A 12,733-nucleotide genomic window follows, 5' to 3' on the forward strand; every position below is an offset into this window, starting at 1 on the left:
CTTTCAGCACCGTGGACAGTGACTGTCTCCTGACGTCGCGTACCCGAACATTTTTTACCGGTTTCGGTCAAAACGAGTTTGGCCGAACCCGGTGAAGTTCGGTGCGCTCATCTCGAATTTGACACTCCGTTTGGATGTTTGTAACCAGAAAAGCACGTGGTGCTTTTCTGTTTACATTCAGGAGTTTGACAGCTCTTGCGTGATTTTCGCGCATGCAACGCAGGACCGTCAGTGTGGCATGCGTTGTTTTCACGCACCCATTGAAGTCAATGGGTGCGTGTTGCGTGAAAAACGCAAGAATATAGAACATGTCGTGAGTTTTACGCAACGCACTCACGCAGCGCAAAATTCACGCATCGTCTAAACAGCCCCATAGACTATTATAGGTGCGTACGACACGCGTGAAAAGCACGCGCGTCGCACGCGTGTATAATACGCTCGTGTAAGGCCTCATTTACACGAACGTAATATACGCGCGTGCGACGCGCGTGCTTTGCACGCATGTCGTACGCACCTATATTAGTCAATGGGGCAGTTTAGACGATGCGTGATTTGCGCTCAGCGCGTGTGCGCAGAAAAAAACTCACGACATGTTCTATAATCGTGCGTTTTTCGCGCACTCACGCACTCATTGAAGTCAATGGGTGCGTGAAAACCACGCATGCCGCACGGAAGCACTTCCGTGCGAACTGCGTGATTCGCGCAAGAGCTGTCAAACTCCTGAATGTAAACAGAAAAGCACCACGTGCTTTTCTGTTTACAAACATCCAAACGGAGTGTCAAATTCGAGATGAGCGCACCGAACTTCACCGGGTTCGGCCAAACTCGTTTTGACCGAAACCGGTAAAAAATGTTCGGGTACGCGACGTCAGGAGACAGTCACTGTCCACGGTGCTGAAAGCGTTAAACTGGTTCAGCACCATGGACAGTGACTTCCGCTCCGAAAATCCATGAACCTGTAAAAAAAAAAAGACGTTCTGACTTACCGATAACTCCGGTCCGACCTCCCGGGATGACAGTTCAGTCAAAGAGACAGCTGCAGCCAATCACAGGCTGCAGCGGTCTCATGGACTGCGGCGTCATCCTGGGAGGTGGGGCCGGATGACAAGAGAGGGACGCGTCACCAAGGCAACGGCCGGGAGCCCGGACTGGAGGAAGCAGGAAGTTCTTGGTAAGTATGAAAGTCTTTTTTTATTCACAGGTTGGTGTATATTGTGTTCGGCATTCACTGTCGAGGGTGCTGAAAGAGTTACTGCCGATCAGTTAGCTCTTTCAGCACCTTGGACAGTGACGGGCGTCGACTAGCCTCATCTCTATGATGGCGGCTGCGCGAAAATCACGCAGCCGCGCATCATACACGGATGACACACGGAGCTGCCAAGTGCCTTTTGCGCGCGCAAAACGCGTTTTTTGCGCGCGCAAAACGCACACGCTCGTGTAAATGAGGCCTAAATGAGGCCTCATACTGCCGTGTGCCAGCCCTAAAAGGGGTTGCCCCATCTGGACATTCCTTTGCATACACCCTATTAGGCTATATAGACATCGTAGGGAGAGGTTTCCCCAATCGGACAGTAAAAACTTCAGAGATAGACGCTGTGGGTTTTAGGCCTCATTTACACGAGCGTGTGCGTTTTGCGCGCGCAAAAAACGCTGCGTTTTGCGCGCGCAAAAGGCACTTGGCAGCTCCGTGTGTCATCCGTGTATGATGCGCGGCTGCGTGATTTTCGCGCAGCCGCCATCATAGAGATGAGGCTAGTCGACGTCAGTCACTGTCCAAGGTGCTGAAAGAGCTAACTGATCGGCAGTAACTCTTTCAGCACCCTCGACAGTGAATGCCGATCACAATATACACCAACCTGTGAATAAAAAAAGATGTTCAAACTTACCATGAACTGCCTGCTTCCTCCAGTCCGGTCTCCCGGCCGTTGCCTTGGTGACGCGTCCCTCTCTCGTCATCCGGCCCCACCTCCCAGGATGACGCCGCAGTCCATGAGACCGCTGCAGCCTGTGATTGGCTGCAGCCTGTGCTTGGCCTGTGATTGGCTGCAGCTGTCACTTGGACTTAACTGTCATCCCGGGAGGTCGGACCGGAGTTATCGGTAAGTCAGAACGTCTTTTTTTTTTTACAGGTTCATGGATTTTTGGAGCGGAAGTCACTGTCCATGGTGCTGAACCAGTTTAACGCTTTCAGCACCGTGGACAGAGACTGTCTCCTGACGTCGCGTACCCGAACATTTTTTACCGGTTTCGGTCAAAACGAGTTTTGCCGAACCCGGTGAAGTTCGGTGCGCTCATCTCGAATTTGACACTCCGTTTGGATGTTTGTAAACAGAAAAGCACGTGGTGCTTTTCTGTTTACATTCAGGAGTTTGACAGCTCTTGCGCGAATCACGCAGTTCGCACGGAAGTGCTTCCGTGCGGCATGCGTGGTTTTCACGCACCCATTGACTTCAATGGGTGCGTGATGCGCGAAAAACGCACGATTTTAGAACATGTCGTGAGTTTTACGCAACGCACGCGCACTGCGCAAAATTCACGCATCGTCTAAACAGCCCCATAGACTATTATAGGTGCGTACGACACGCGTGAAAAGCACGCGCGTCGCACGCGCGTATAATACGCTCGTGTAAATGAGGCCTTACTGTGTGAATGGGAATTTATACCAACACTCCATAGCAATAGAATGGAGGAAACCCTGGCCGGCGGGGTTCTGCGCACTTCCGAGTATCCCCGGGTATACTGTGTGATCGCCATGAGTCTGACAAAGGACAAAAACATCCGGAAACAATATCATATGGGTGGTACAGTCTGAATACTATATAAACAGATCAGTGTAAGGCCTCATTTACACGAGCGTGTGCGTTTTGCGCGCGCAAAAAAACGCTGCGTTTTGCGTGCGCAAAAGGCAATTGACAGCTCCGTGTGTCATCCGTGTATGATGCGCGGCTGCGTGATTTTCGCGCAGCCGCCATCATAGAGATGAGGTAGTCGACGCCCGTCACTGTCCAAGGTGCTGAAAGAGCTAACTGATCGGCAGTAACTCTTTCAGCACCCTCGACAGTGAATGCCGATCACAATATACACCAACCTGTGAATAAAAAAAGACGTTCACACTTACCATGAACTGCCTGCTTCCTCCAGTCCAGTCTCCCGGCCGTTGCCTTGGTGACGCGTCCCTCTCTTGTCATCCGGCCCCACCTCCCAGGATGACGCGGCAGGCCATGAGACCGCTGCAGCCTGTGATTGGCTGCAGCCTGTGCTTGGCCTGTGATTGGCTGCAGCTGTCACTTGGCCTTAATTGTCATCCCGGGAGGTCGGACTGGAGGAAGGAGCCGGGACTTATCGGTAAGTCAGAACTTCTTTTTTTTTTTACACGTATATGTATATTGTGATCGAAAGTCACTGTCCATGGTGCTGAAACAGTTTAAGTCTTTGAGCACCGTGGGCAGTGACTGTCTCCTGACGTCGCGTACCCGAACATTTTTTGCCGGGTTCGGTTAAAACGAGTTCGGCCGAACCCGGTGAAGTTCGGTGCGCTCATCTCTAATTTGACACTCCGTTTGGATGTTTGTAACCAGAAAAGCACGTGGTGCTTTTCTGTTTACATTCAGGAGTTTGACAGCTCTTGCGTGATTTTCGCGCATGCAACGCAGGACCGTCAGTGTGGCATGCGTTGTTTTCACGCACCCATTGAAGTCAATGGGTGCGTGTTGCGTGAAAAACGCAAGAATATAGAACATGTCGTGAGTTTTACGCAACGCACTCACGCAGCGCAAAATTCACGCATCGTCTAAACAGCCCCATAGACTATTATAGGTGCGTACGACACGCGTGAAAAGCACGCGCGTATAATACGCTCGTGTAAATGAGGCCTAACACACATCTGCAAAGCCGCCACACGCACGGGGCCTTAGTGTCAGTTCACACAGAGTTTTTTGGCGCTTATTTTGACACAGAAACAAAACAAAAAAAACGCCCCAAATCGCCCCCATTGCTTTTAATGGGAGGCAGAGGTGTTATTTTTCCCGGGTTTCTTTTGGCCGTTTGTGGAAAAATAAAAAAGCAGCATGCTCTTTCTTCAAGCGGTTTCCGCCTCTGACCTCCCATCAATGGGAAACAGAAAAAACCCACGGCATTTGTTTTGAGCGCTTTTTTTTTTACAAAGTTTTTTTAATTCAAATTAACGGTCACAGGCAAAAAACGAGGGGAAAATAATCATCTAAACAAAGCTGGCAATTCAAAATCTGCCTCAAAGATTTTTTCTGCCTGCAAAATAACTTTGTGAACTAGGCCTTAGGCCTCGTTCACACAGAGTTTTTTGGGGGAGGAAAATTCTGCCTCAAAATTCCGTTTGGTATTTTGAGGAAGATTTTGTCCTTCCTGCATGTCATTTGCCGCGATTTCCGCCGCGTTTTTCGCTCGCGCCCATTGAATGCTACGGGCAAAAAACTCCACGAAATACACTTTCTCTGCCTCCCATCGATGTCAATGGGAGGTCAGAGGCGTAAACGCGCGAAGATAGGGCATGTGCCTTCTTTACATCAATGCATTTTCGGCCGGTTTTTGCCGAGCGGTTTCAGCTCCAAAAAGATTGTCAAAATACTCCGTGTGAACAGGGCCTTAGAGGGACAAACTTCCAGCGACTCGGGACATTGGTGTCACTAATGCAAATTCTTTACCAGGGCCCCCCACCTATCATTTACAATACTGGTGTCTCCTTATGTGTAAGGAAGTCCTTTGACCGCCTCAGACACCCGGTCCCAGTTGCAACAGCCACCTCTGCACCCATGGCCCTGACTAAGGAACTACAAATCCCAGCATGCCCTGCACTTTACTACAGTGATGGCAGGAACATGCAGTCTCCCACATTGACATGTCTCTATAATTCTGGAGTAGACTCTGCAGTTATCTAATGACCGCCATGAAATAACCGCACGGCGTCACTGCGCACATCCTGTCATGAGGGCTGCGATAGTACACGGGGCGGGGTTAACCTTTCTAAGACCCGCCCAAACACCGGCATAAACACACCCCCTCCCTCTAGTCCACGCATGCTCAGTGCGCTTCGCGTTCCACCACGAGGGTCTGCATCTTTCTACGGAGTCTTCCTCCGCAACATCGGAACCGTGTGGACCCGAGTCTCCCCGCTCTGTCTAACCAGCATGCCGGCCCAGGTCCTCAGCGGGAAAGTTGTCTCCGGGTAAGTGCTGCATCCTGGCCGCATGCAAGGCAGTGGAGGGGTTAATGAAACACATAGGAGTTGCATATATATATATATATATATATATATATATATATAAAAAATGTGTGCCAGGGTGTACTGTTGCTTTATGGCGAAGTTGTATATAGCTGTCACAGTGCACAAAGGGTTAAAACAAAGTTTTGGCGCATGGGAGTTTTGATACACTTGGGACAACTCCAACTGTCTAGTACAGGGACTAGGAGTTCTTAGCCATGATTTCTCTGTGATCCTGAGACTGACAGCTGAGGGTTTGTCACAATTGTCTCCCTTGCTCCTTTGTGAGCTACATAGTGATGGGCTGTTACATTGTATCAGTGCAGGTAAAAAATGTATCAATCTGGATTTCTATTCACATCTGTGTCCTGGTTTCTGTTTATAATGGAGGCAGCGCCGGATTTTCCGTCCCCCCCCAGTCCATTACGGGGTCCATTGGGTTCCACGATGGTGCCCAGTGTCTTGCTGGTTAAAATAATGCTGCATGCAGTGCTGTTCTGTGGGGATCTGTGACACAGCCTCCTAGTGCTCAGAGCATTGTCCAGACTGGATACAATTGTAGCAAACCCCCAGCTGTGAGAAGAAAAAGCACTGGCAATCTGACTGAGTCAGTTATTAGTCAATGATATCTGTTTGCAGGTGGATCCAGCACTGCTGTCATGGCTCTGTTGTAAACGGAGGCTGTGATGCTAGTGTGAACAGACCCTTAGATCTGTAGGGTTTTCAGCCTCTGGATATAAAATGTTCCTGTTCACTGGCAGCAAGAAGAGCTCTTGAAAATAGGACTAAAAATTAAAAGTATAATAAAGAGTGCAGGTCTCTCTTGGTGCTTTAGGTGTTAACAGATGACTGTGACAGGTCAAGGCACAGTGATCGTTGGGTTAATGTGTTACTCAAGTTCTTGTAATTGAGACTGTGCCAAAGAGTATTATCGATGTGCGAGGAAGTTTTGGTGCATAAAGGCTGGCGCCGTGGGGTTCTCAACGCTGTCCTGGCAGATCTGGGGGGTATTGAGAGCAAGATGGGCAGAAGTCGTCAACATTTTGCATGGTGTCCCCTGATTGTAGTGACAAGTTGAGACTTTTGGTCTGACGGGGTTAAAAGCAGCCACTGACACTCCGGTTATATGCTCAGCTCCGTGCACAGACTTCTATGGAGACTTGTGATGTTATGCTGCAGAAGGGGTTAACGTGTTTTTGGAGGGGTTCTCCCAGTTTCTTTAGGGACCGTTGGGTTAGAAGTACTCATAATGGGAGTAGTAGTGCCTTGTGGTATCACAGTGCACCGCTTTGTTAGGGGTTTACTACATTTAATGTGTTAAAAAGTAAACCAGACTCTGAAGGTGTATAAAGCATGTGGCATAGAATGGGTTAAAAATCTTAATAGCCACACGTCCTGTGGTTAATACTGGAATTAAGGCGCTGTTCACACCGGCGTTGTGTTCCCTTGAGGGGTTCTGTCGGCGCTTTGCATCGGGGGAACCCCTCAACAGAAAGGCAAATGTAAACCTCAGCTTCCGTTTGCATCGCCGTTGATTTCAATGGCGACGAAAGCTTTGCTAATGGTTTCCGTTTGTCTCCGTTGTTTTGACTGAATCGATAGCGCAGTCGACCGACGGAACCCCTCAACGTAAGGGCAACGCTGATGTGAACAGGCCCTTAAATCCGGTTCACGTCTGCATTGGTGTTTCCGTTTTTCTGCTCCGTCAGAGTAGCACAACAACGAAAATATCGGAAGTGCCGGTTCCCGTTGTACGACTTTAATGGGTTCCGTTGGGGTGTCTGTGGTTTCTCCTGAAACCATAGCACGTCATGCTGTTTCTGGTATTTTCGGCAGGGTCTGTGACGGAAGCCCCTAATTGCGCTTCCCATGCAGATTTGAACAGGCCCTTCGTTGGTTAAAGGGGTTGTCCGAGATAAAATGAATGTGTTAATGCTTGTGTTTTATTAATGTAAATACATTTGTATTATACTTTTTCCAAAGTGGACCCATTTCCAGATCTTGCCGTGGGGTACCTGACGGGTGACGTCACTCTCTCTGGCTGCTGTGTTGATCTTCAATTCCTTTCCGGGTATACGACACGTCACTCGTGACGTGCCATGTATGGGCTGGTCTGTTGTCCCGCTCGTAACGCGCATGTCATATCGAGAACAGCAGGGACCACGCATGCGAGTTAGTGGCTGTACAGCAGAACAGCCCATACACGGCACGTGACGTGTCGTATACTCTGAAAAAGAATTGAAGATCAACACAGCAGCCAGAGAGTGACGTCACCCGTCAGGCACCCCACGGCAGGATCTGGAAACGGGGCCACTTTGGAAAATGTAAGTATATTACAAACATATTTACATTAATAAATTACAAGCATTAACACACACTCATTTTATCTTGGACAACCCCTTTAAGGTTTTGGGCTAAAAGGAACGATGTGCCAGCAAGACTAGTGTCCCCCACATTCTGCATTCTGGGCAGGCTTTGTTCTGGCACAAGTCTAGTGATCTGGGCATAAAGTGACCTAGAAGCAAAAACAGCATTAAACTTTGCCCCGTTACAATGTGCCATGATACCTGTTTATTAGTTGCTTGGTTTGCAGTGCTCCTCTTGTGGGCATGACCTGGTGAAGTCGCACGCTGCTTATCACATTTTCTGTTTTTATTGATCACGTTGCTGGCTATGTCATGGTCGCCCCCTATCAGGGTTTTATCAGGACATCTGGATCTCTCTGGACTGTACTGACCACTGCAGTTAATGGAGCAGGAAATGAGTTATTCTGGTTATCACATGAGCTCCGACTTTAACAAGTGATCACACGTTACTGGTGTTAGTGGAGTAACAGAGATCCCATACATTTCTGCAGAATAATTTATTAAAAAAATTAGGGGACTTATCAAGATTTAGGCAGTAACGTGTCCAATCCAGCAGTAGCCTCACAAATAATCTGTGTGATTTATGTCCAGCAAATCCATCATTCCTATTAGGACTTGTGCACACAGTCGTATCATGGAGTGCAATACGGAACTATAGGGACACTGCATGGACTCAAATGGTTTTCCCACAAACACGTATATCCACAGAACAGGGGATACATGTGCGATTGCTGGTGGTCTGACCGCTGTCCTGACATGTTTGTTTTAATAAGTACTTGTATTTCCCTTAATGATTCTGGAACATCTTTTCTTAGAACTCAGTTGTGCTGTTCCTCTGTTGTTCCTTCTGGAAATTGGACTAAATTGACTGACGTTCCCCTAGTCTAAGGGGTGTGTCCCAACAGTCTCACGCTGTCAGCAGTGATTGGACATTGTCCTCTCTGTAGGGACACACCCCCAACTAGTAACACCCAGTTGCCAATTTATTCATGCATTTCTAGGAGGAATAACAGAGGAATGGCACAACGTAGAGTGGAGATTCTCCAGAATTATTGTTTTATGGGGAATACAATTATTAACTGAAACAGATGTCAGGAGAGCGGAGAGTTCCTCTTTAAGGCCTCGTGCACATGACCGTAGATTTTATCCGTAATTGTGGATGAAATACTGGCACGTTAATTTCTATTGACAACGGACACCTTCCTCTTATATTTACGGATGTGTCCGGTCCGTAGAATTGAGCCACAAAAAATAGGACGTGTCCTATTTTTCGCATTTACGGACCTTGCTGCTATACTTATTAATTTGAGAACCGCCCGTAAATGCAGATGACACTACGCGGCCCGTCCATGCTGTATTTACTGAGCGGAAATAATGCACTTTCGTGTGCATGGGGCCTAAAGGGGATTTTACATTGGGCAATTATCGGGCAGACGAGCTTTCATATAACGCTCGTTGCTGATTGCCCTGTGTAAACAAGGCAGCGATCCGCAGATGAACGAGAAAACGCTCAATCATCTGCTGATCGTATCGTTTTAAAAAAGTGAAATATCATCGTTGTCTGCAGCCCATCCCCCTGTGTAAACAGACATGATGATAATTTATGGGGACGAGTGATCCCCATCCATATCTCCGTGTGACAGGAGCAAACGAGCGCCGATCATCGATATCTCGTCGCTTGCCGCTCACTGCATCGGCCAAAATCAGCCGGTGTAATAGGGGCTCAAGTCAGGGTAATTGTATAGTCACCAGTCCTTGCAATTGTCATTGTGTGTCACTTGACTATATCAGGGCAGATTTTAAAGGGATCCTGTGTCTATAGAGAGCGTTTTATCATGACCGCTTTGTTAGTTCTGTAGTTCCAGTTGTCCCGTCGATCACCGGTCTAGGGGCCAGATAGTGAAGCATCAATTTTGCTGAGGTGACATTACAAAGGTAACACTGCCCCAATGACCGTTTAATGGAGGTTGCAGTGTGATCTCCCCCATTCACTAAATTTGGCCACGTGCCATATAAATAGATGCTACAAGGACTTTTTTTTTTTTTTTTTGGTGATCAGAACGACAATGTCCAAAATGATGTTATACTGAATGACCCCGTTCACTGTCGCACGTTTACTAATGCCGCACCTTGTTATTACATATTACAGACTTGTCCGAGAGCGTCTGAAAAATGAAGTTGCGGCTATGCAGGAGAAGTGCGCTGGTTTCCGTCCAGGTCTGGCCATATTGCAGGTTTGTGTGTGGGTGGCTTTCATGCATGTTTTATAGAACCTCCTGTGCTTGAGCTCTAGGCTGGAAAAAGGAAACTGTCAGCATGTGGTGCTGCATCTCACAGGACGGTTCCCTGTTTTTGCTGTGTATGGAGTTTGGGGAGATCCAGTTTACTTGTCCAACGCGGTTACGTTGCAGTACTCACATGTAGCCTGCAGGTGTCCTGTGGAGAGTAACAGATGTGACGTCACACTGCGACACATTTTCACCCTATCACACAAAGGAATTCATTGTGGATTTTTGTTTTGGCTTAATTTATAAATCTACCCCAAATGGCTCGTGTGTTCAGTTCTGGGGCTAGCCATTTTGGTACGTAGCCACTTACCATGACCTCCATGACTGCTCCCCAAGGGGCTGGGGCCAGGTTTTCTTAAAACCTTGGATGTCCAATCTGCCTACAAAGACAGCGATATGGGAATATCACTCAGAAGACGGGAACGCTGGGTGACCACCTCTGTGGGAGATTATATTCGCTGTGACGAACGTTTCCCAGTAATTGCTTAGTCCAGTGCCAACTTGACGTCCTACTGCAAATGTATCTGAATCCGTTTGTTTTTGTTTCTCTTATAGGTGGGCGACCGAGATGATTCTAACTTGTACATCAGTATGAAGCTGAAAGCTGCTGCAGAGGTAACGATAGATTTTTATTGTCTACTTAGAAATGCTTTCCGTTAGTCACCTCCGCACGTCCCGCTTCAATGAGTGAGATTCAGCGGTGTGATCCTCTTGCTGCTCTTCCTGACCATGAATTCTCAGACAGAGGTGGCACATCACTCCCATATCACCTTCCATTTTGGTCTGTCTCTAGAGACCACTGGACAGCTATTTAGTGGGTGCACCCCCTATCTGATATTACATGGAGCGGAGTCTGAACCGTAGAGCGTTGCAGAGGTATGTAGTTGAGGGACACTCCAGGAGGGGAGTACATGGGCTTAGGGTGTCTTACACGGCCGTGTAAACGAGCGCCGATCAACGAGACAGCTTGTTGGTCGGCGCTCGTTTGCGTCTTTCACAATTAGCTGGTACGGGGATGAGTTCTCATTGCGACGATCACACGTCCCCATACGTTTACACAGGGAGACGTGCTGCCAACCACTATATTTTCGGCATTTAAAACTACGATCAGCCGATGAACGAGCATTGGCTGATCCTTGACCTGTTTACACCGGGCAACTATTGGGAACGAGCATTCTGTGTACACTTGTCTGCGTGATAATTGACCCGTGTACAAGGACCTTTACTGTACGCTGTAAGGAGCTATCTCGCTGTGCAAATAAATATTTTATTGTGTATATAGATCCTGTACATGTGGTGGGCTGCAATCTTTGAATACAGCTGGAGGGCCAAACAACTCCCAGCATCCTCTGACAGTCGGACGCCATCAGAGCATGCTTGGAATAGTAGTTTAACCACAGCTGGAAGGCCACAGGTTTCAGACGACCGTTGTAATGGGACCTCATATTACAGATGGGGGGGGGGGGGGGGGTGAAGCACTTGTATCGAGCCCAAGATCTTCAAGCTATGATTCTGGGGACCCTGCTCTCTCCCATCTAGGACCACCCTGCATTCTCCTACTCATTTGTGTTCCCTCAATAACATCTCCTTCGATAAAATAAGCACCTTTTTGTCCTTTGAAATTCTGATCTGCCATGTCTGATTTAATAATGGACTCGTGGTCGATAAACACTGTATACAATCGAGCTCTGATCCTCCGGTCAAACACATCGCAAAATAAAAAAAACATCCCGATATTTCCTGTTCCCGGTGATCAGGTCTTCATAATAAGATTTCAGAATGTACTACAGACAGGACAGAAGTACAAGGTTCACTGAAACTATAAAATAACTGTTCTTGAATAAGCAATAAACAGGACCATGCCAAGTATTTATTACATAGGCTTGAGGCTGAGGAAATCTGCTCAGACAGATGAGCAAGAAAATTATATATATTTCTATCGGGAGGGGGACGTATACAGCCGTGGCACAGTCAGATCCTACAGTTACGTGTGTGTGTGTGTGTGTGTGTGTGTGTGTGTGTGTGTGTGTATTAAAGGACTGTACGGGGACCTGCAGCTCAACCATGACAGTGCGTTGCCGTTTCTTGCATAGCGGGAGGATCGGTGCAGTGAAATCGCCGAAGGGACCCCGTAAGTCGGACCCCACAAATCAGGAAGTGACGGCACATTCTAGTGACTTGTTTTCCCTTGTAATGGTGGGAAAATCTCTTTAAAGTAGAATCCATGCTATTTCCATCATTATTTGAAGGGCGATAGTTGGCAACACGGCGAAGTCCGTATCTAGGATAGACTTAGTTGGAGAGGGCCACTCGCAACCTCCTCTGTGGCGTTCTCAATGGGGTCATCAGCTACCCCGAATTGGTGGTCACCCTAAAGATGCAGGTTCCATCTCTAGGTCCAGCACCTGTCACACGTTTATGGTATATACTGTGGACATGCCATACAATCGTAAGATGCGTCCACCCCTTTGAATTAGATGGACAGTTCTGGGTCGTAATAAATTCTTGAAGTTCGTATTGGTCTGCAGCATTGACGGAGCCTCGGGTTAAATGACTTCTGCATTGTTCTTTCCTAGATCGGCATTAATGCCAGCCATGTCAAGCTGCCAAGAACTGCTACAGAGTCTGAGGTAAGATTATAACGCTTCATATTGCGGAGGAGAGCTTATTACATTGGGTTACTACCGCGCAACTTTGCAGCGTACAGAATATGTTCTCGATTATAGATCTCCAGCTTCTGCGAAACTACAACTCCCAGCAAGCCTTGATAGATATGAGACTACAAGGGCAGGTTTAAATACCAGTTTCCATTCACCTGTTACCTCTGAATGCAGGCAGGCCTC

General features: G+C 47.8%; 1 protein-coding gene across 1 annotated transcript in view; it reads left to right on the forward strand.

Moving 5' to 3' along the window:
* Positions 1–5,044: 5,044 nt before the first annotated feature.
* Positions 5,045–12,733, forward strand: part of MTHFD1 (methylenetetrahydrofolate dehydrogenase, cyclohydrolase and formyltetrahydrofolate synthetase 1) — a 52,629-nt gene continuing 44,940 nt past the window's right edge. The window contains exons 1-4 of the mRNA XM_075843771.1: positions 5,045–5,200; positions 9,752–9,836; positions 10,446–10,505; positions 12,467–12,520. Of these exons, the coding sequence (XP_075699886.1) occupies positions 5,052–5,200; positions 9,752–9,836; positions 10,446–10,505; positions 12,467–12,520 (348 nt within the window). The 5' untranslated portion in view covers positions 5,045–5,051. The remainder of the gene's footprint in view (positions 5,201–9,751; positions 9,837–10,445; positions 10,506–12,466; positions 12,521–12,733) is intronic.

This window comes from Rhinoderma darwinii, chromosome 12 (assembly GCF_050947455.1).
Source record: "Rhinoderma darwinii isolate aRhiDar2 chromosome 12, aRhiDar2.hap1, whole genome shotgun sequence".
NCBI classification, from domain to species: Eukaryota; Metazoa; Chordata; class Amphibia; order Anura; family Rhinodermatidae; genus Rhinoderma; species Rhinoderma darwinii.